At 41.8% G+C, this 24,710-nt stretch overlaps 1 protein-coding gene across 6 annotated transcripts in view; it reads left to right on the forward strand.

Moving 5' to 3' along the window:
• The window catches only part of LOC118504613 (KH domain-containing, RNA-binding, signal transduction-associated protein 2-like), a 47,171-nt gene that overhangs the window by 13,361 nt on the left and 9,100 nt on the right, over positions 1-24,710 (forward strand). For all 6 annotated transcript variants that reach the window (XM_036039292.1, XM_036039294.1, XM_036039288.1 and 3 more), the window contains exons 2-7: positions 2,941-3,170; positions 10,966-11,072; positions 11,246-11,362; positions 11,495-11,641; positions 24,179-24,242; positions 24,336-24,679. In XM_036039292.1, the coding sequence (XP_035895185.1) occupies positions 3,077-3,170; positions 10,966-11,072; positions 11,246-11,362; positions 11,495-11,641; positions 24,179-24,242; positions 24,336-24,679 (873 nt within the window). In that variant the 5' untranslated portion in view covers positions 2,941-3,076. The remainder of the gene's footprint in view (positions 1-2,940; positions 3,171-10,965; positions 11,073-11,245; positions 11,363-11,494; positions 11,642-24,178; positions 24,243-24,335; positions 24,680-24,710) is intronic.

The raw sequence follows: 24,710 nt of genomic DNA on the forward strand, positions 1-24,710 counted from the left end.
GCGAATAGTTAACGTTCACACTATGGCCAGGTACCGTGGGTTCTATTACACCTTCGGCATGTGGCACAACGGCTGTAAGCTTACCAGCGACATTCATTGACAGTCATGAACGTTTATAGAAAAGTGTGTACTAATAATTGGTTTAATACTTTTCAACACAACTGGCTCATAGCGAACTGTAGCAGGAATAAGGCTCATCAAATATATTTTAAAACAAAATATTTTTATTCATATGATAAATGAAATTTTGAATTTATCGGCATTAAATTGTTTGCTTATCAGTCTCTGAACATATCAAAATCAATCAAATTACAATTGTTTGAAATTGTACCATAATACTTAAATTCCTGTAACGATACTGCACATTTTATTTTCCTTTCTTTTATTTCAAACAGCATCCAATTAATACCCCCGAGATCTACCCAATTGCATCCAATTGCACCATCCCATTGACACACAGCTGACCGATGCCATTCGGGATACATTCAGTGTCATGTCGTTACGATTAAAAAAGAGATGTTGCAGATTACGCAATTCTGTGTCCGGAGCAATGGTTGTGGTTCCTTGTTCCAGGTAGTACGAGCCAGCAAAGGCAAACAAATGATGTGATGTGCACCGAAAATGTATTTCGCATGAAGCGGAGTTGCTCATACGGTTAAACAATAAATAACAACCGGCAGTGAGACTTTCCAAATAAAACCCACCAAATTGCATCGGCTCGCTGGAAATTTGCTTAATGAATTCCCCTGTCAACGATGTACCAACTGTTTGCCGGACGTTTGTGCCAAGCTTTCTTCAATGCCGTGTGTGGCTGCTAAATGGAGTGAAAGCTGACTGCAAATTGGATTTTTCGGTGTGCGTATCGACGTAAAAAAATATTCCTGTGTGATGATTCTCTTTCGTTTCGTTTTTTAAGGTTTTACTTTTTTGCAGAGCATTGCACAAAATGTGGCAGCCGCAGTCCCTTGTTTCCTCCCCCCGTGGAAATTGGAAAAGGGTTAAATATGAATGACGGAATGCAGGCACGAGACTGTTTTAAACGCAGTGCCTTCATTCGCACCGGTTGATGGAATGCTGAATCGGGGTTTGGTGTAGCAAAAAAACGGGTCCGTCGAGAAACATTAATGAAGTTTTGCAAATTTTAATCAACTTTTCATTAACCACTCGTGTGATTTACTCGTTAGCACTGATGCGTTGATTGTTATTAAAAGTACAGTACTGGATGTAAGTTTGAAGCAATTTTGTTGCTTATTTGGTTCTGAAAAAATTTGCTGTTATGTACTGAAATTGATATTATTAAGGAAAAAACAATGATTTTCCACCCTATGTTGTACAGAACACTTACAGAGGAAATGCATCATGGTACTTGTGATACTTATTGCTTACATGCGTGAAGAACGTTGGAGCTTCTTGGAAACTCTTTCAGAGTAAATAAGCTAAACGTGATTGAATTTACCCATCCTTAGTTTTTTTCACGTTCCCAAGTTTTTCAATTGGTTAAAAAAGTCCATGAAAATGATAAACTTTCAGGAAATAATTACAAATGATAAAAGTAAATGTTGGTTCAAAATTCTGTTAAGAATGTTCTACCAAGCCAAAAACAATTCACAACATAATATGAATAGAACCTTATTTGCTCAAATATTTGAACTAAAGAAAAGAGAATAGAAAGTTTCAAAAACAAATGCTAATCTTGAAAGCCGCCAGGATAGCAATTCGGCCAGGTTTTACTATTTGAATACAAAAAGTCACCGATATACCTGGTATCATATAATATACATCATTTTTCGCCGTCGTTAAGTTTTCAGCTCCATAAAATACCACAAGTTAGCCAACTGATGTTTATTGTATCACAAGTTATTTGTTATGAAACTGGCTTGTTTTGGGCAAATATCCATTTACTCCATTTACATTATTTTTATTGAATTTTTTTAGTACTGAGAATTAATGTAATGAGCGCATGTGTGATTTTTTCCTTTCGTGAGTGGCAGAGAAAAAACAAACCCGTTTTATTTTATTATATCCCCTATGCAATCCCTCGACTGGCACAACGCACGAGTAAATGCAGTTCAGAAAGGTCTTGTTAATTCACGCTTTTCAACTATGCCACAACTTCCAGCTAACGGTGCTGCCAGTTGCACCGTAGTTGATAACGAAGTTGACGAAGTTCATGCTTCCTCATTGATAAATTGAATCATCAGTACTGCCAATGCAAAACGATAACTTTGCCGCTTGGGGTTTTTAAATAATTTGCTGCTGTCATCCCGGGTTCCCCAGCTAGCTTTCCTTCCTCGCCAACCTTCCCGCGTCACTTAGCGATGGGATGGGAATTCCGCATTCCATTCTAGAACGGCATTACAAAACGATGCGTTTGCCGAGTGGCGAGAGCGAGTGGCTAACATGGCAAGTGTTGAATAACTTTTTCCATGCGTACCACCGCCACTCGAGCGTAGTCGGCCACGAGTTGTTGCCCGGTCAGGATAGATGGACGGCTAGAGGAAGGTAGAACCGGAGTGGAGTAAAGTTTCGCTGGGAAGAAACTTGACCTGCCGCTTGGTTCGGTTGGTTTGGCATGATAGCACCCGGCACTGCTCTTGACAGCTTAACACTGCATCCTGTAATGTAATAACAACTGTCAAGTGAAAAAATATCATTTAAAGTTTATTAAACTTAAGTTAACTTTGCACAAAACTTGGGAAAAATACTAAAAAAACAACTTGTTTTCTTATTTCTTTTCAGACTTCACAAATTTGGCGTGTGACTCACTAAACCAGTCAAGCATATCACATCAGTTCACTACTTCTTCTAGCACCAGTTTTAGAAATTTTAGTTGAAAAAGTTTGAATACTTAAAGTTTATTCGATCAAAAGTATTATTTCTTTCTGTTTTTATTCAATTGCAAATGTATTTGCTTTATTAATTGTGAATTGTTTTTATCAGTAAAATAATAATGTTTGTGACAAAAAATCAACGTGCGAGGTGTCAGTGAAGGAAAAGAGCTAAATTGTCTCAAGTGTTTAAGCATATAAAAGATTGTTCTGGCTAAAGTGCATGAGCAAGCGTGTGAGTGTGTAGTATGGAAATAGCCAGTGTAATGGATAATATGATGAAAACCAGCATGGGACTTCACGATGATCGGTCCAGTCGGAACAGCAACAGTAGCAGTTCGGGTAAGTTAAAGTCCTGATAATGCATTTATACATTATCTTGTGCTATCATAAAATCCACTATAATACATTATGCTTTTACAACATTAAAAATGGCAAAGAATCTTTTAAAACACATGAGCTCCACTTGACAAGCTACGCTGAAAGGGTTTTTACGTACAACAGATAGCAGATCTTGTCCATCATTCCTTCAAAATATCAGCAAGGCCCTGGACATGGTATATAATGAGAAGCTCGGTGCTAAATTCATCCCGTGAAGCACCCCTTTTAACCGGTCCAAAAACTGTAACAAGACGGCAAACAATGAAGTCGAACGGTCGGTTTTGACTTTCAGCCAGGTACCGGCCATGTAATGAAGCCATACCGCCATACAATGCCGGCAGTACTCTGCGGGGGGAAGTTAATGCACACGTCGTTACGCCACCTGTGTACAGCGTGCCTGTGCTCAAAACCGGCAGCCCTGGTGACACTCCAATTTGGAGCTCATTCAAAATGTAGCAAAACCCCTCTCGGTGCAAGGTGGTGCATATTTGCTAGAGACCAAAGAGACCAAAGACCATCGTGCATACAGTGCACTGTACGTTTTGGAGGGTGTCCCGAGAAGGTGAACAATTCGCTCACACTAGACTCGTGAGATGCTACGGGTAGGTAGCACATTGTGGATTGTGTTTTGAATACCCAAGCGCCGTATGTGCCGGAAGAATGTGTTCGACGCCGGTGTGCTCAGGTGAAGTTGCAAATTACGAGATGTTCATACGTTGAGTGCATTTCCTATCCCGGTGCACTTTTGGCAGAAGCGCGACAGGAAGCAATTTCTGGCATTCCTGTAAGAGATATTGGAACAGCGTGTTACTAATGAGTTTTGGGGGGGCACCAACAGCATCCGATCTTGAATTAATTTAACAAAATTAAGGTGGGTTAAGATGTGGCGCGTTACTACTTACCTAAAATTATGTCTTATTTATGGAAGTCATTTGTTTTGCCTTGAGGCACTTATTAACGAAGGGGAATGGTTGGTGCGAGATGTATGAAGAGAATTTAATTATTTAATACACACTGAGTGCAATATTTCGCTTACGGTTGAAGCTGGGGATTTGTATTTCATCAGCAAGTAATGAGAGAATATGGTTTCGGAACACAATTCAGTTTTCACTGTCTCCAATCAGGCGAAAATGATAATTAAACTGGGAAGCAAATACCCAACGCGCCCCGAAAGGAAACGGACGGTTTAATTATAGCTATTACCCTGCGGCGAGGACTGAGATTGATATTGGCCACTGTTTGACTTGGGCGTCGATTCGCGAACATAATAAACAACCAAGCTCCTGATGCTGAATTCGAGCGCCTGTTATTATGCTACTCCCACTGCACTCCAATAGTGATGTTGACTGTGGTGCTAACGTGCTAATGCATGATTATTAGTCCAGCGCTCCGTTTATCCCGAAAGCAAAAATCAATTCTAATCTAAATTTTATGCCTGTATCGTCGTTTCCTGACGGATCGAACAAAACCTTTTCCGATGACTTCACGCACGTTTGTGCCGAGTTTTAAGGGCATAAATCGCGAACGAATCTATGTGACCCAGAGCAGAATTCCCCAGGGTCGGCCAACGAAACAATACCAATAACCTGATGACATGTAATTACACCGTTTCGGGGTGCAACCGGTTTGAACGTAACGCAATAAAACTTATCGGCTACACCACGATAACGATGATGTTTATGGCCGACCGGAAAGATGAATTATTCCAATCGGATCCATCATCACTCGTGTAATCGTAAAAAAACAAACAAACCCGGACCAAGATGAATGGTGTTCGTCCGTTCGCAGACGCACACCTCAAGTTTGCATCGTTACGGTGAGATGCTAAAGCGATAAAAATATGGACTCTGGCGGGAGGCAAAAGACAAAACACACCGCTCACTCGTGAACCGCTCACCTACTCTCTTGCAGGTCTCGCTCCTTCGCTTTTGGGATCAATTTGAAGCCAATAAAAGAAGTATTTTTATGGCTGAGCAGTTTATTCCGGAAGTTATTTTGCGAAAGCGGATCATCGAAATGGACGCACGCACGGGCTTCTGGCGAGACGTCTGGCAAGCGGTAGCGAACGCTGCATGGTACGGTGTTCTCGGCAAATCTGAAGGCCGAGTGGAGGATTTAATGGACAAAATATCCATACTTGAGGGCTGGTCGACCGGAACCTTCGTCGGCACCGTCGTCGATACCGCCATTGCCGCACTGAAGGTTTATAAAGTTTGCAGATGAGGGAAAGTTGTTGGACCCTCTGCTTCTTCCTCTTCTCACCACTAGGAAGGGAGAGGGGTGGAAAGGGGGCGAGGAAGGGACACGACGCAAGATAACCGCCCTTGATTAATCCAATAACAGGATTCCTACGCCGAGCCCAGTGCCGTATCATGCACAAAGACCCCTCTTACACTTAGTCCTGACGTCTTTTTCGCTTCGAAGGACCGATTTCCTTTTGCGATCGAGAATATTGATCCTAATCCCACGTGTTGTAGCCGAAGACGGTTTCGATCCGATAACCACCCGCATATCTAAACGTCCGCCTTTCCATAAGGCTGACCGAGTGGATTGGAACTAACGGACCCCGTATTTGAGGCGATTTAATGTTACAAAAGTCCTGCCAAAGCAATGTACAAATAACAGCTTCATACCTTTATTAAAGCATGAAATGTAAACTTGAAAAAAATACAGCATATTCTGCTGCGTACAACGATTTTGATACTTTTAGCAGTTTAGCAAATGTTTTGAGCTAAAAATCATTGTTATTGAATAAATGCGAATGAAAACTGTAACTCATAACATATTCGAATCAAAAAAGGCCACGAAAAACACACAACGAATGGTTTTGCCTTTTATTGTTTCGCCGAATCGGACAATCTTTTTCCCGGCAATCGCTCGAAGGATATGTAAATGTAGTTTGATTGTTTCTCCCGGAACGATGCAAACCACTGAAATGGTTCCCATTGATTATTTTGTGCAAAATTTATTCATTCAACTGGTACAATAACAAGAAGGATTTTTCTTTTCCAAGCGCGGACAAACCACGCTCCGAAGCAAAACAAAGAGTAGCAGCCGAATAAAGTGGGCTCGGGCACGGTTTACATAGCCCGAGGAAGAAAACGAGATCCCAAATATGGGTAGAGGATTTGAGTGAATTGTTCTCAAAAAACTGCACACAAGGAAAAAAGGAAATATAACCAACAGTTCCGCACCGAAATCGAGCGATTCTCTGCGTCCTGGGCATATGAATGTTCCGGATGGCTTGTCAAATCAAGCTGGATAGAGCAATGTATTTTATTTTCATTTGGCAAGCTGTTCAATGAGAGGACAGGTCGGGGCGTGTATTTTTTTAAGTTTTAAAGATTACTTTTTGTGTTCTTCTTTGACACCAGAAACAAACGGATTTTTAAAATTCCATACTTTGATTGTGCCTTACTCAGTCATCTATATTGTTGCATAAGCAACCTGAGCGAATAAATGAAAAACAAAATGTAACAGATATGTTGAGTATAGCAAAATACTAGCATTACTGATTTATTTGTTACCTTGCCTAAAATAGTGTGTACACTTGTGCATTGGTTGTTGCTCTGCATCTGATCAAAAGTTATCAGATAGGCATAATCTATAAATCTCCTTATATATGCTTGAACACCTAATTATTCTAATTCTGACGAATTTTTATGTGGCTAAATTCGTTGAAATATCACCTGCTTTGGCAGTTTTCAAGTTATATATAATTTGGTACAATATTTGTATAAAGAGTTGCAAGTAGGAAAGATTGAACCACTAAACAATCAAGTTAATTGATGCGAACTAAAAAAATAAGAGTGTCAAGTGAAATATAGTTTGTACTTGTGTATGATTAGCTGCTTTCCAGAGTTTTATGTTTTCAATTCTTCTATCTCTGATTCAAATATCGACTGATTGTAATTTGTTTTTTTTTTATTTATTCAACTCGATCAGCCCAACAGTATAGCTAACTAACGGCCATCTTCATGATAGTTGGTTTTCTAAAGACGGTCAGCATAAATTTGATGAATTCCTTGCAAAATTTCTGAAGCAGCAGAACTCACGGGTTTGCTACAACATGTTGTTACAAAGAAATCAAAATGTAATAGCTTATCTAGTCTGAAGGATACTGAAAACTGAGTGGAAAACAGCGCTTTCCAAACCAAATAAACAAACTTATATGCTAGGAAGTGCAATTTAGGTGTGCAATGTTTGAAAAGTATTTGAAATAAAAAAATATATAGATGAGGTCGAGAATCCAACTGAGTCGGGTGGTTTGGTGGCAGAAGTGACAACGGTGCCGGTCTTCATACGGTAAGACCGGGGCTCAAATCTCTTCCGTCTGCCTCCCCGTAGGTAGAACTGACTACTTTGCTACGAGTCAAATCATGTCCCAGAAACCCAAGAAAGACCTCTCGAGGTTGTATTGCCAATGAAGAAGAAGAAGAAAAATCCAAAGAAGCTGAATTCACAGCTTAGCCGTATATGCCGTAACAGAGGTGATTGTGAATACTGTGATATTTAAAACATGGGAGAAATATCTTACTAAGTTAAACAAAAGTCATCAAGATTTCAGAGGACATTGGTTAAAGATTTCTCTACAATATGTGCTTGCTCTTACTTACAAAATTATGTAAAACAGAAGAAAAACATTTTTATAAATCAAGATTCACTAAATTACAAGTATGGCCAAAGGAAGTGATACCAGTGCATTACTAAAACAAAAGAGCTATGTGTAGGAAAAAATAGTTCTTTTATAAAAAAGTTTATTAAAACATGAACCCGACATTTGACGATCACGGTTAAAATGTACATTCAAACACTTGAGAGTAACAAGAACACTGCCTCAGTTAAAAATGTGTTTGTTCGTAACCTCCGTAAGTAAAAATTCCTGTATGCAGCCAACGCAAATTGAATTTTTCACAATACAAGATTAAGCTCGTTCGCTTCCGCGTGTCAAAAACCCGGAAATTAAATTTTTCTCCACCGTCGAAACCAGCACACACTCGTGCCCTCGTGCAGTGTAATACACACACACGGCGCAAACTTTGTGTTTGATGTATGCTGATTGATTCGTACGAAAAGTGTGGAAGCTTACGGTGGCAATATTTACGAACCTAGCCAATTTTTAGGATTCTGACAATAAACTATCGCGCCCTAGGAGCTCTTCACGCAGTGAAAATATATCACTCACAACCCTTGTTTTGGTTAAGATAAGTAAACTTGAAAGACTTTAAGACATAATGAAACTTAACGTTTGTTGAACCAACACACCAGCCAATGTTTGATTAGAGCGACTCTCAAGCGAAAGTAACATCGACACCACACCAAGTAACAGGGGCTTACTTTTAATGCCATCTTAACACACATTTTAACACTCTTCACTTGCCTTACCCGCCAAACAGCGCTCAACGATTGATTCAGTTATCGAATGCAGCATTCGCCCGCTGGCATCACCTTTGCCGCGGTGACAAATTCTTTCATGTGCCTCACATAACAGCCAAGTGGCACGTTCCATCGACGTACCACCATCCTGCAATGGTGGTAGCGCAACATTCTGTTTCGATTGTCGACCTGTCGCGTCGTGTCTGTGGCGTATGTGAGCATCTTGTGGTGATGTGCGTACAGTTTTGTTTGATTTTACCGATGTATAAATCTTCGATGGGTTTCTCTGGGACTTCAGCTCGATACGTGTTCCGGTACAAGAGCAACCATCTCAAGACGCCGGTTGACACGCACTCGCGGCAGTTGCTACCGACGTTGCTCGTAAATTTTGCTCCACACATGAGCATGTATGTGTGTGTGTGTGTTTGTGACACGTGCAAAAGGTACATCCCATAAATGATGCGGTGTTGCGGTTTTGCGTACAAGTTCAAGTTTTGTGAGTTTTTCGTTGACTTATCGTTCGTCGTACAGGCGCGCTTTCGTACCGGGAACTGTTTCATCCGAGGCATTTCGTCAGCAAATCAATATTTTACCGCATCAAATTTTCCTGATAAAGTATACATTCGCAGGGAGTGCGAGCAGCCTACGTTCTGTGCGGTCAAATGTTCAGTGAAGCAAGACATGATAGCTGGCCATCACCAGTACAGGCATGGTGTTTCAGTGTAAGATACAGTAGGGCGGAAATCTTTACGAACGTCTGGTTCAGGGAAAAATTCATTTCCATCCTCAAAAAGTTTTGCCTGAACAGTTTCGCTGTCCCTGGGAATCTGCAGTACTTGTTTTGCAGTGTATTAAATTGTCTTTGCTTCCGACAAAAAAAGGAAGTTTAACTCCCATATTGCAATCTCTTCGACCCACACACACGCACTGGGTTTAGCGGATGGATGCGAATGCAAAAAAATATCATCTAGCTGCTTGTCATAACACAAGCTGTCAGAACCAAAAGCCCCAGCAGAATACCCTATTTAGAACTCAGAACTGCCATGCTTCTGCGAGCGAACGTATCGTGGGAAGTAAGAGATGGATGGTGTACCATACATCTAGCAATGATCCTTTCGAGACATCCCGCGAGAGGTACAACGATATTTAAATCTTTCAGCCCACTTTCAGTCAGCGGGAAACGTGTGAAGTGAAAATGCAAATCTATAAACATAAGTCTCCGCGGTTGTAGTTCTCAACCCTTCCCGAAATTACATTATATACATCCAGGATGACGGGTGTATCAAACGAAAAAATATTATTCGCAGAAGAATTGACACAAAAAATGCCTGCCACGTATCGCAACCGCTAAGCATATCCTGACTGACGTATTGGAGAGGCAGAAAAGAATCTCTTACGAAAGAGGCGCATGGTTGCTTGTGGATGGAGACGCTTGGTGGATGGTAGCTTTCACACGAATGGAGACGCATGGTAGGCTGTACATACCACACGAATGGAGACGCATGGTCGTTGATGATGATTTTCTAGAAAAAGATGTTATTTGAATTTATTGGTACAGTTTTTCTTTCCTCAAAAAATGAACTAGCCGCCCCAAAACAAACCAAAACTAAACGATGAAGCATTTGGTGGGTTGTGGTGATTTTTTTGCTCTCCACGCCTTATCGAGCCAGTATGTATACCTTTTACGCATTTACTTTCCATTCACGTTACGTAAATTAACGATGACTATTTTTCACGGTGCTCGTTACCAGAAGCTCCCGATCCACGGGTAGTGTGGTGAGATACCGCCCGTTAGAAGCACGCCAGAACCGGCTGTAACGAACGGCACGGAACGAAACGGAAAAAAAACACACAATCCCTTTCACCATGTTTTATCCCGTTAAAACTGAAGTGATGAATATCAATCAGTGTGGGCCATGTTCATAGCTTCGGCCGCAGGTGGTTTCCGTTCGCTTGCGCTTCCGGTCAAACGGAGCGGGATATTCTAATCAGAAAGGATGTGAAAATTATCCTTCTGCATCCATTATGCTACGCAGGCCGCAGAAAGTGGATCGATCGCTCAAGCATAACGGTGGCTCAGGCACGTAAAAGGATAACGACTTTGAGTGCACGAAAGCATTGTCTAATGAAGCAGCACAACGTAGGAAAAGGGGGGGGGGGGGAGACTGGGGAGGAAAGCATTTACATTGCAAAAAAACCTCATCGTGGAAGAAAACAATCAATAAGGGTTTACGAGGGAAGACAAACATTGAGCGATTTGCGGCACAATCGGACTTCGGCGTTTGAAAGATTTTGTTTTAACAGGGCTATTTGTTTGATTTCATGCTTTTAAATTACAAAATTCAACTAATCATCTATTTGTTTTGATTCCGCGTTTCAGGTTCACCCACAGTAGTACACGAGAAAAAGAAAATGCTGGACATAACGCGAGACAGGCCCATCAAAATTGCAGTTCGAGTGCAAGTTCCTGTGCGGGATCATCCTAAGGTGTAGTAGACTTTGTTCATTAATATCATTAGTGATGGTTTTTTTCTACTTTCCTAGCCAAATAATGCAATAAGTTTTGTCTACCAACTATATTGTAATGCATTTTTCAACTTGTTATAATCAATATAAGTTGCGTACTTATCCTTCTGGAATGTGCATAATATCTTCCACAGTTCAACTTTGTCGGTAAACTGCTCGGACCAAAAGGAAACTCACTCAAACGGCTGCAGGAAGAAACGATGTGCAAAATGGCCGTGTTGGGCAAGGGATCGATGCGCGACCGAAAGAAGGTAAGTTTCGCTTACTCATCGAGCCACGAATCTTCTCCGTGCGTCTCTGTGCCCTCAACAATGTTGAACGAGCATAAGGAATCGATTATTAACTCTTCTCTCCTTCCTTTGTCCTGTCTCGTCTCGCCAAAGGAGGAAGAGCTTCGACTCAGCGGTGATCCACGATACGCGCATCTGTCCGAGGACCTTCACGTGGAAATCTCAACCTACACCGCACCAGCGGAAGCACACGCTCGTATCGCGTATGCCCTGGCGGAAGTGCGCCGGTTTCTGGTTCCGGTAAGTGCCAATACTGTAAACAATAGCAGGAATGACCCATCCTTACGATGGTAGGTGGAAAACTTTTTCACGCTTTGCGAACCCCCCGTTCGGCTTGGCTAGCGGAATCACCAGCTCTGGACTTTCGTAACTACTTTTACAACACTGTTTTCCACCGCCCACCACATCGTGCAGAGTAGATGGTCTGGATGCGTCGTTTCATAGCAAATGCTTTTAGTGGCAGAAACAGGCTAATAAAGCTTTAAAAGCACACTTAACCCTTAAAGCTGCTCACTTTTGCTTTATGGGAAGCAACGGACGATAGCTGAAGCGTTGCGAAATGTTAGAGTTTGTTTGAGCCTCAACTCCAAAGATATATGTCTTAGTGCCATTGGCCATCGCTGCGTGTACGATACCAGATACGGAAACGGCTAGGGCTAGGTGCGTCTACAAATCGGAAGTAAAGTCACAGAGGATGGTTGTTGCTGCTAGTGCTGTTCAGCCGATGTTCAGTAGTGCAAGGCGCCGGACGTTCTTACGAGGAAAAATCCAATGAAGGCAATATTATTACATCAGGCGAGTGTTCTAACCGGTGCCGATGGCGATGTGGTAGTAAAACGTTAGTTGAAGCTTAAATTAAAGTGGTTTCTCGCAACTTGCTTCCATGGTATCTGCAGCAAAGCAAAGAGAAAAATATAGCTACAACAACAACAAAAACCACCTACGAGTTCATAAAACTTTTCGTTTTCGTTTCGCGTCTTGTTGTTTCACGTCACGTTTACAACGCGCTCCACAGAATATTCCATTATCCAACTTATTGGTAATCGGACAGAGATGAGAGTTATATCGAAATCTAGTCGTTGTGCAACATTTTGATTACTTGTTACTCTCCATACATTGAATAATGGTAGTGAGAGCTAAGAGTTAAACATTGTTAAGATTATTTATTGTAAAGATACTTTTTGAAGTGCTTTCGACATGACTGAAGAACTTTTTTTGCCCAATGTGTAGCCAATTCTGGTCTGGCTAGACATTTCCTCAATACTCTTTAGATTCTTGATCCCCTAGACCTCAGATAAAAACTGTTCCTCTCATGCTTATTAACACTTGAAACTCACAAATGCAGAAACTTTTACAGTGTATTTAATCTTCCGTAGTCGATGAATTGGTTGTGTTGGTTTGCTGTACAGACAATTGAGCCGTGGAATTGAAAGATTGACGTCAAAGTTATTTGAGACGCATAAAAAATATAAAAGTTTACAGTTACTTTTTATACTCATAAGGAACGACTTACTTTAATGATACCGTTACATTTGAATGAACAAAAAATGAAACATTAACATAAACAAATGCTGCTCTCTTTTGAGCAATGAGCTGATGAGCTACTGATGAAAAAATCTCTTCCTAGATCAAAAAAGGATACAAATTTTTATTTGCCATTTCTTTAAATTTATATGAGTTTTGCACGGTTTGAGTGGCTCACATAACTATTCTCATGTTCAGAAGAACATAACAAAGTAGAACAAAGATTAAGAATCATCTTACTCAAAAATTAAGAATATGCTTCACAATTTCTTTACGCTATTTTGGGGCGATTATAAATATTATTCAATTTAAATAGTCCTGGCCCGGCCAATTTGCTCAATATAAGCATATTTAAGCTTAGAAACATATTAAAAAAAAATTAGTACTTCATCGTTTGATAATTTTTAAAACATCTATCTATCTAAATCCCATCAAAATATGCTATCCATTTTCATCGGCTATCATTTCAAAAAGAGTTATGCATTCTAGCAAGATTTTCTATCCAAACCAACCGAATTGCATTAACTGATAAGTATATAAGGACTTAAAATGTTAATATCTCTGCTAGACGCTCATAATTTTCACGTTACCTTAGTTAACATTTATTGTCTGACAGAGCAACCCGCCAATGTTTTTAGACGTTTTGATTAAAACAATACTGCTGGGTTCAGTATTTTACGAGCATTGTTATACCCGGCATAACTTCAAAAATTAGCATAAAGTATGAAAAACCAGATTCTATGTTGTGTTATTTTTTGTGGTTTTATGAAAATGCATTAATTTGATTTAATTTAAGTGATACAATTTTTCAAAGAGAATTTCAAACTATTTTTTACTTGGGTTCTGAAAGCCAACTTATGTCACCTTGCCCTACTTCTTGCCAACAAACGAGTAGGTCATTAAAATCAATGTGATGGCAGAAAATTTGCTCCCTGCTTCCGATCGCGGAGTTTGGTGACCGACACAAGTTTCTATTACAACAAACAACCGAAATCAACCATAATGTTGTGATGAAAGGTTTTTTTTCGCAAAATTGCTTACGAAAGCAAAAAAAACCCATCCCACCGAAGTTTCTACCCCTACAATATGGCAAAACTTCACTCCAAACATGGCCCAAAAGAACAGGCAACATGGATGACGATTGCTTTACCTATTCTGCTCCGCATTGGTCACTCGATTTCGACCCAGTTTCCTGCTTCCCTAAACTGGCGAAGGGATCATATCAAAGGAATCCATTTAAATTGTAACATGAAATGCGTACCGGCTTTCACGTCGCTTTTGCTCCAGCGCTTGCTTCCAGCCGTTCGATTGTTTGTCACAGCCGTTAGTGCGTGCCTTTATTCTCTAGCCTCGAAAAGGTCACCACGGGCGAAAACGCGTGTTGTTTGTATGAGAACTAGCAAACAAGCAGGAACATGATGCTGAAAATGAAATTTGCCGAACAGGCACTTTTCATTCTTCGTCCCAATGGAGACGCTGGCCTTTTCATGCTACGAGTGGGAAGGCTATATGGAAGCTGTCCACGCCGAGCAGGGGAATTCTTGGTAAGTCACTGTGTAGATTACAGTAGAATAACATTCCAAAAGATACTGACTTGCTATCGGGAATTGAAAACAACATCCACGAGAGAGATGGGAGCCGTCCTAATGACAATTGTTAAATGGTTTCCAGGTTTTCGGGCTGTTCCCGCAACGGGTCACCGAACATAGTAAACAAGAATGTTAAATCTAATGTGGCAAGGTAACACAAATGGTGCTCCTGACATCATCAAAACAAACGAACGCACAGAGGTTTGATAAAGCAGACAGTGTGGAATTCAAAGTGAAAATATCACTTGTTCCATGATTCCAATTAATTCCGATACCAAATTAACGCTACATTGACTTAAGCAAAAGGACCTTCTTCAAAGCAATGTGAGGTAAGGTCACCAAACCAAAGAGCAATCCTTTTCCGATTGAAACTTTCTTCCAAATGGTCACCGTTGATGCGCATCCTTGTTTGAAACACAGCTCCCCTGAGGCACATTTTTGCGTTCTGCCAATGAAAAGCATCCCAAAATCAATTAGCTCTAGTCACTTTCTTCTTGATCGGGCCCGAAAAGGCGGCTGGTTTGTTGATTGTATGGCGCCTCCAACCTGGTGGCGATGGTAAAAGGGAACGCGTACGGCCATCACCACATGCCCATCATTTTCTTTGATGTTACAGTATGACCTGTCAAAACCCTGTACTGGTAGCGTTTGTTCAATGCTTTCGATTCTACCTGCCATCGAGACGGACCTTAAGGGAGTAATTTATTGGCCTGTGGTGTCTTACATGTAACTTAGATGTCTGAAGTTGAACCACAAAATTAGAAAAGATTGTTTAAAAAAACGACTACAAAGAAACACTCATACAGTTGTGTTGACGTTTCATGCCTAGGGTGTCAAAGTTGACTTTGATCGTTACCTCGTGCGAACTGCAAACGTCACAAAAAGTTCCGCATTCCAGCAATGCCTCACAAAGATTCCCACGCGTCGGTTTGCTATGTGTTAAGCGAAACTGTTTCGCAAGAACCGTTCGACCGCTCGTTTTGTTTCTTCTGCCTGTCTGTCTGACATTCCACAGTGACTCAGCAGTAACACAATGCAAGTCAGGTCATGCATTTTAATGCAGCGCAGAAGCTGTCCAGATTTTTTTTTTTGCGCTGTTGCTTTTTTCCGTTTTGTGGTGACTGGCATCCTTTCGGGAAATCAAAACACTCCGCAGACCGACTGAGTGCACCGGAACCGTAAAAATAAAGCATTGCGGTACGGATGGCATTGCGTCGGGCCAAACGTACCATGTGAGACGAGTCGGCTAAATCACATTTCCACCTCATAAATTACGCCTCACGACGTCAGAATGGCAAATCGTTTCAACGACATAGAACTGGCTCACATGACTGTGTTTTTGCGAGCGACTTCTTTAGGTGTGAGTATGTGTTTCTCGTTGGCTAAAGGGAGACTTTTGCCACAAGTAAAAGAAATAAAATGGCCGAAATGTATCCACCAAACTCTCCCCTGATTCTTTGTTTACTGTCATGAGATATGGTGGTGTTGATGAATTGTTGATTCAATGAAAAACTTTTTCGCACGAACAGCTAATGAAGATTGCGAAAAAGGATCCTTTATTATCGTGACGGTCGTGGAACTTCGATATTAGTTTGGTGGTCAGTTGAGCAAATACCAAAAACCCGTCGTCACCAATATTTGCATCCAACCTCAGTACTGGCCAATGCGAAGAAGCAACATTTCCTTTGTCCGTTTGGAGCGAAATAAATGGGTTTGCAGGAAAATTGGGCAGCGGTGTCACATAAATTCCAATTAACTGGATTAGAGAGCGACAGAGAGAGAGAGAGAGAGGGATACCTTTCGGACAACTTATGTCACTCTCAATAATATCACCTCTGGCGGCTAGCGTTCAAGCTAGCAGGATATCGCTGCGCACTGGGGCAACAGATGTCCGAATCACGGTCGTTACTTGGAAGCTAATTAATTTGCTCATAAATTCATCATCAACTGCTACTGAACCGGCAACACCTGCGGGCTACAACAGCTGTACTTTAAGGACTCAGTTTCATAGAATCAATACACGAACGATGAGGATGATAAACAATGGATTTGCTGCCGAATTTGTTTCGCGAGTTAGCTTTTAGCGTGAGTCCTCTTAAGGTTGAAAGTATGGATTTAAAAATCACCCATCGAAACATTAGCCTAACAAACCGGTGAACTAAGCCAATTCCGCATCGTACGCTTCATGGAGGTTAGAGGTGTGCATGGGAATTGCTGTCAAAGTTGAGCGGTGGACTTCACCGTACCCAAGTCACGGTCAAAAGAGCAAGTCATAAAGCTCCGGCGCTGAATGCTGCCGTTCCCGGCGGGATGGCAGCCTTCGACGGATGAGCCAAGATGCGTGGGGCAAAGGGACCATGTCCATTGGGGTCGGTGGGTGATGGATGCATGTTGCTACCGCTAATAAAACGGTTCAGGTGGTTTGATAAATGGCTTCCCCGGTCAAGTCGACGTCAGATCGTCCCGGACGCTGGACGCTGGCTGACGGCTGTGCAGCCGAAAGTTAGTTGAAAGCGACTAATCGGAAGTGCCAGCTACACACCATCACCGACATCGTCTTTATCGCACAGCATCTCTTAACATGGCTGGTCTACCCCAGCCGGAGCCACACTTGAGCTTAACGGTTCGCCCGCGCTCGCTGTTCTTTAAGTTGCTGAAGGATGGTTGCTCGAGCGTAATCTCACCCACACAAAAGCGCATGAAGATGTCATTTTTCATCTACTTTGCCGTGCGCCTATCGTTTCCCTGACTAAATCGAAGTTAAGTACCTTGGCTGGCATTAAAATGCTCCCCGCAAAGTGATGATGAATGGAGGCTTCAGCGTAATTTGCTTTTTGTTTTGTGCTGATGCGAGATGAGGGATAGGTATTGCAGGGAGTGGGGACAAGTCTTTTGTGATGCATATATCAATTAAAGGATTTTGTGACAGGCAAATAATTTACAACGATACATCTGCTCGCAATGTTAAAATGTTACCAGCTGTTAAATTCATTTTTAGCAATGATTAGTACCATATAGCTCTCCTTATATGGCTTATATAGCTCTCCAATAAGTTTGCAGAGTTCTCTGGCATGAGGTTTTTAACATCCAGCTATTAGACATTCAACGCTACTCGATATCTTGTATACAGGTAAAAGCTTTTCTACAAGGTGAGTTCTTCGTCTGTCGATAGCGACTAATCATGTAAAAATTCTGATTTTTTTATGGATTACTTGCAATGAAATCCTAGGAACATGTTGAAGAACTTAAGACTTCAAGTTCAATAAAATATCAAATTATGAGTCTTAACAGATTCCCATCTAACAAAGACCTTGCAGCCATTTGATAGTTCAAGATGGAACTAAGCCACTGGGAAATGTTCGAATGTAACGCACCAGTGCTATTTGCAACGTACCTCAATCATCCTCATTCATCATTCTCAGCAAATCCAGGACAAAACTCGTCAACAGCACGCCTTCAGAGCTCCAGCGAGAAATCAGTATTCAGTGCTCACCATACTCTACTGACCTACTTCCAAGAGATTGTCATTTCTTTTACTCTCTTTCCTTGAAGATCTCAAAACCTGGTTTCAGAATACTGTCGAGACCAATAGAATAACTAATCGTCGAGCTTCAAACTTTTTTGAAGTAGGATAAATGAGCGTCCACACTATTAAAGTTTAATTGCATTTTTCGCTGATATATGCTGGAACGAAACCTCTCTTCTTCTTCATCACTAGCTGAATAGGAGTCGGTCTGCTATTTTTAGCTGTTTACTAACATCTAGAATCTTCTGAATAAAATAAACTTTAAAGTTTACTCATCAAATAGAAGTATGAAGTCACAGGACAATAAAATTGCCAACCTCAATCGGAAAGAAGCTACTCCAGCTTCGCTTCCCGTTTGAATATTCCATTGCAAACAATATATTCAACAATTGCATCGATTACGAAACCAACACACCATCGACTAATGTCACACACCCTCCGATGTGCATTGTAAGCCTTTTCCCTGAGTTTTCCAGGGTTTAAGTTTAAAATGGCTCTGAAAGCACACATTTGCACATCGTAATTCGCTGCTCATTGAAACACAAATTACGTGCGGTATTTAAAATGTAGATTTTCTTATCCTTATCCGCCCGAATCTGTATCCCGGCACGAATGGCACAACCCCGGGTCCGATTTGCATTATCGAGATGCTCAGCCACCGGATCAACCACGCCGCCATTCAAGTACGATCCGGGCTGAAAGGTTGATGAAATACAAACCGATGCTATCGTTCGATTGGGGTACGCCGTGCAACTCGGCACGAACTTCCACCATTGGAAGCATCGGTTCGTCCAACGGTGAGCCTCAGAGCTGGTGAGGTGAGCTTTATTTCCTTCGGTTGGAAAACCATTCGTTCGACAGCAGGACCGTCCCGTGTGGAGTGTCCTTGAGGAAAGCATCCAATTGATGAACCTCGGGAACGGAAGCGTCTTGCCAGGGCAAAACGCTTGCCTTCTGCACGTGACATTCGAATGTGCCGAACGTGCCGAAATGCTTAAAGCTAGCCGCTTTCGCTATTCAGTGCGATTTTCTTTCGCACTTGAACCGGTATGATTGAAGAACTTCCGCGTCGTGTGTTTGTGCCCAGCACCCGGAATACGGAATACGGCCGGGCGGGGATGAACTAGCTGGCCCACGTTCGTGACCGTACGCCCGTAAGACAGAGTTTACTCTCCGATCAAGATGAGCTCTGCCCGGCTAGCTGTGCCGATTTATCGCAAAATCCAATTTCAAGACGCTTCACAGCTACGTATCCGGCACCCGAAACGTAACGTTTTGCGTGCCCCCAAATATTGTGCTCCACATTGCCCCGATCGACCGATTCCATTCGATCTTTGAGCGAAGGCAAAAATGCCCCAAGAACGAACGAATGGAAACGTGCAGATTTTGTACAAAGTTTTCTTTGCGTTCGATTTTGGATGGCTTTATCTACTTGTCGAATTATTGCTCCTTGAGCTGCATTCGTAGAAATTAAATATTTGCAACTGGCTGAAGTTTCATCCGTCGCGTTGGGAAGAACAATAAGGTGGCATCGCGTTCAAGTGGAACAAATGCAATTACTGCAAAGGTGATAAAAGAATTCGGGATAGGGAAATTCATAGCTATTGGAGAGGATAAGATTGTATTACATCGATGTTAAATGGAGGGAAGCGTTCACATTGATTGTATTTAATAGCGGAACTGTGTTCGTTTAAGCGCTCTCATAAAAATCCTTCTCACTCGATTGTTTTTTGAGTAAATGAGGAAATGATGCTCTATTCTTCAGCATGATTCATCATTTTGATCTGTTTATATTATCGATTCACGCCTTTACTCCAAGAAAGTTTATAGTATCACAACAGTGTGCATCTTACCCTGCCAGCGAAAATAGTTCACTTTTAACTCAGAGGAATTAGCTTTCTATCATAAAGATACGATCAACCTTATCCACAGCCCAGTGCTTATCACCGCCGATAGAGTATAGCCGATGTGAGCGTTCATAGTGCACGAAAATATGTAGAGCGACGTGATCCGTTTCCATCCAATAGAACACAATTATCCATTGTAATGGAGCAGTAAAGTGAGACGGTTTTTGGGGGGGCGTGGATGCTTCGTTGTTCAGACGAAGTTTTGTCGCTTTTCAAGTTTGCTAATCCTTCTTCCACCTTCCACACCGACGTACCAACGCACCGCTGCGCTGGGGATGGGAAACTGGGCGCAAACAAAGTTGTTCGAATCCGTGAAGACGTAGAAAGGCCGTCGGCATCCCTGGGTCGTTAATTAAACAGTTCTATGGCCGCGTAAGGACGCCCGTTTGATTTGCTCTGGCTTCCAACGTTACAAATTTCGGTCGGTGGCCTGCGTACGCTAACTGCACGAGTGACGAGTCGTTTGATGTGGATGAGAAAATTGCTCAAGAAGAGAGACGAGTGTTTGAGATGGTGACGAACGTGGAGCTTCAGCTATGAAAGTTTGTTTGGCAAATTTAATTGTACTATAACTGGAAGCTATTGCAAACGAGTATCGCTTACGCTTGCAGACTAGTAAGGAAAAGTCGTTTACACTTGGATATATATAGAACTGTTACTTTTCTTAAGACAGAAAAAAATGGAAATTAATTTTATTTTTCCCTTTACGGTGTGAATTTCAACAAGTCTGTGTGGCATACTTCCCGCTTGCTTTGAGCTGAAACAAAATCAAGGAAAAGTATTCCCAACATCAATCAAAAAACACACTCTTACCAGCACACGAGAGGGCAAGAAAATAGCATGCCTAGGCTAAATATATCTTTCGAATCGCTTTTTAATGCTCCATTAGCCTCGACAGCCAGTAAATGATCAGCGTCAATAATCGTCTACACATCGTTGTAAAACTTTTCCCACCAGCAATTTTGTAGGAACCGTTTGCTTCCGAGCCTGATTCTCTTAGCAATTACTTACACAACCAGTGGCACCCAACCTGTGGCACCCTTCAACAGATCCTTCAGCGTACCAACGGGTGTTGGGTGTAAACTTTTCAATCCACTGTACCGAACTCGCCGTACCTAGTGGCTTTTGGTGATTTACTTGAAAAATTCGTAGGAATTTCGTTCATTAGAGACGTGACACGTCTTTGATCTTTCGAAGACTTTAAGAGCAGCAGATAAATTATTCCATTTGATATACACACACACACCTCTTGATTCCGGTGCTCAAGTACATTGAATTAAACAGGCAAAGGTGTGAGCCTCGTTTTACTGATGTAAATATCATTTAACTTACCTTTGATTTTACAAAATATGCAAATAAATGTTTCAAGTGGCTACTTCCTCAAATTTTCTGGAGGAGTTTTTGTAAAGTAAGCTAAGTTGTTAATTAACAAACAGAACTTCATCGCACAAGTATTACAAAGCGATTGACAACCGGCCATACGTTTATCGAAATCCTGGCAGAAACGTTCCAGCACCGGAAACCGGGACTTTTAGGTCTTTCAATAGCTTTGAAAGTGGCCAAGGTCCGGCTCGACCACTTGCTAATCGGATTACTTTCCAAGCAAGAGGATTGAAAAATCACTCTTTTAGTTTCTTCAAGTGCTTCGGTCCCTAGCTTCGGTGCACTAGCTTTACTTCCGTGACCATGACAATGTCATTGATGTTGAGGATGTGCAACTGTTGGATGCACTTCTTCGGTTGGGGAGATAAAAAAGGATTCACCAGCAGAGTGAGAGCCATCGCTTGAACAGCGTTAAGCAAAGCGCCTCAGCTTAAACTGTCACCGTTTATAATCCGTTTATAACAAGCGAAAGGATTTTGGAATGCGAATTCATTTAGCGCTAATGTGATCTCTGGCGCAAAGCATCTGTGGCAGATGTAATCTTTCATTTCTGCTCTTAGCTATGGATTGTACGAATAATATTACATTATTTCAAGCTAAAAATGATTATGATTCACTTAGAAATAGCAGAGCTAATTTGTTAAAAAAGCTGTTCAGAAAGCTTCTTAGGCTTTTATTTTGGTTTCACAACCTCGACATGTCTCTCTTGGCTTTGATTAGTTTTTGAAGTGTTCCTTGACAGTGTTACATTATACTTTCATGATTTAATTATTTTCCAAGCTTTATATTTCTGTTCTACATATGCCCTGTGGCCGGTGAAAGTACAGACGAGATTCGGTTTCGAATCGAACAGTGTGAAGATTGGTGCCACTACCGACTCAGTCATCTGATTGCTTCAAAAAACTATATAAAGTTTTATCACAATAAAAATAAACTAGATTACTCAATTGTTATTCTACTTTTCCTTTGGCTCTACAACCTCAAAAGGTCTCGGAACGCAACCTCTAGCTCTCTGAGACTTGATTTTACCCGTTGCTGGATAGTCAGTCCTGTGTCTGAACCAACTGTCAAATTATAATAAATTTACGATATTGAAAGTTTTTTGGAACAAAACAATCCAGAACACCTCATTAAAAGTTATTTTAAAAATAAACATAATTTGACTAATAAATTCTGAATTATTAAGCAGTGTTGGTCCGGTAGCCGAGGCGATAGCGGTACCGGCTTCACGCTGCAGGACTGTGGATCAAACCCCACCTAAGCCACCTCGTACCCAGAACTATTCTCTTTTTCTTATTCCTCCTCTTCTTTGGCACTGCGACCTCAAAACGCCTACTGGCTACTTCTGGCTTCTTCTTGCATAATGTTTCTCTTTTAATGTATCTCCCTAGATTATTCTCCTAGTTTCAAGTGTATCAAGTTTGTATGTACTTCAAACGATGTAATTTAGGCGAAACGGATTCTTTTATCTGACATGTTTTTTTTAATTTGATCCACAATTGCATTCCCTTGGAAGCATACAATGAATTTATTTAATAATAAACAATATTCGCGGGCTTTGGAAGCATAAGGCGACTCAACATCCGTCTGTAACAAGAACAAACCAACCTTTGCAAACAGAAAGCAATATTTTACTGAAATAAAAATTAATCTCTCCTGCTAGTACCCAGTAGAGACGACAAATATTTGAATATTCCAAGCGAATCGTACCATTTCGTACATGAATTACGATCGCACGCATTCTACAGCACTAGAGTTCCGCTACCCAACCGTGCGCCGTCATTGTATCTTTTCAATCTGTTTTTATTGCTTACTTCAAATAAAAACCAACCGCGGAATGACTTCCAACATAACGTACCGCAACTTTTTTTGTTTTGCCGAGCAGAAATTGCCTGTGATTCCGAGTGGGCGTACCGTAACCGTACATCTCAACCCTCTTCAAACGCATATAATGGGTCGAGGGTGACAGAACAACACTACACACGGAACAATTGGCTGTATCGTCGTGCTTCACATACCCACACTCACACAATCCATGATAAATGAAGAAAGGATGCAGAGTGCAACAGACTACTACTACAACTGTAAAGCAATCGTAGTACGTACCATGGGATAGTGTGTGCTAGAAATGCTGAGCATGATACTTGCCTCCACTCAAAGGTAATGGCTTCAACTTGTCACAAAAACTGGTACAATTCATTTGCATATTTTATAGAAATATGCCACGGTAATGGTACTAGCAGTCCGGGTCGCGAGTGCACCGCTCGGTTCATTGTGATACGCCAGAGCTGCTGTAATGGGGACAGCAGAGCGAATGGGCAAGAATATATACAAAAAAGAAGAACCAACAAGCGATCGTTCAACCGCACTCCTTTTCTTGCGAGAGAGAAGCAAAGAAGAAGTGTTTTGTGACATTTGCATCATGATATGCTTTCGTCGCTGTGTGCATAAAAAATGCATCCTTGCACCCGGCACTGTACGAGAGCACTGCACACGGCACTGTGTTTGCAACACAGACGCCTCCACCATTTTGTGCTGAGTTATGGTTTCTTCGGGTGAAACGTGGTGGCTTGTTTTTTTGCCCAGCGTAGGTGACACTTTCCTCGAGTTGCTTTTTTCTATCGTTCGAAACCAATTGTGGGGAAAATTGCTTGCTAATAAGACAAATAGTACTGTCCGGTTGCTACACACCTGATTTGGTGTAGTTTTTCATCCGGCTTGAAATGTGTTGCTGGACAAGCTTTTTCCAATATTCATTATGGTGCTAATTTTGAAATTGTTAAAAAGCTTCAAGGTATTGCACGCATCTGTTTTAACAACATTCTTGCTGTTTGTTCTTCCTTTCCAGGACTACCATGACGATATTCGACAGGAGCAAATGTGGGAAATGCAGGCATTAAATTCACAAAACGGTAAGCTCGAATAACCAGGACCCGCATGCCACACGGATAATCTGGAATGCGTCGTATCTATCTTCCTCCTTCCTTCCGATGGCGATCCCATAGCGACCAGTAATCTATCCTCAGCCCATGATAACACGCTCAACGGTGGCTGCGGCAACGGTCTCTCCACCAATGGCATGAGCATCAGCAGCAGCGGAAGCAGTTGTAGCACCGGAAGCACCGGAAGCACCACCAACGGAACCATGCCTACTAACGGGCCGCACAGCAACGGACTGAACGGTGTGGTGGTCAGCGCAGCCCAGGTCGTATCCAACGGTGTCACAGGGCTCGGGACCGGAAGCAATGCCTCGGCGTCCATTGGCGTCGGATCGGAACTTGGCACGAACGGTAGCACGCAACCATCGTCCGTCGTGACGGATCTGCAGCATGTGACGAGCTCGCTCACGGTGAGGAAATCATACGTCACCCTCCAGCTGA

The sequence above is a fragment of the Anopheles stephensi genome, chromosome 2 (genome assembly GCF_013141755.1).
Source record: "Anopheles stephensi strain Indian chromosome 2, UCI_ANSTEP_V1.0, whole genome shotgun sequence".
Classification (NCBI taxonomy): domain Eukaryota; kingdom Metazoa; phylum Arthropoda; class Insecta; order Diptera; family Culicidae; genus Anopheles; species Anopheles stephensi.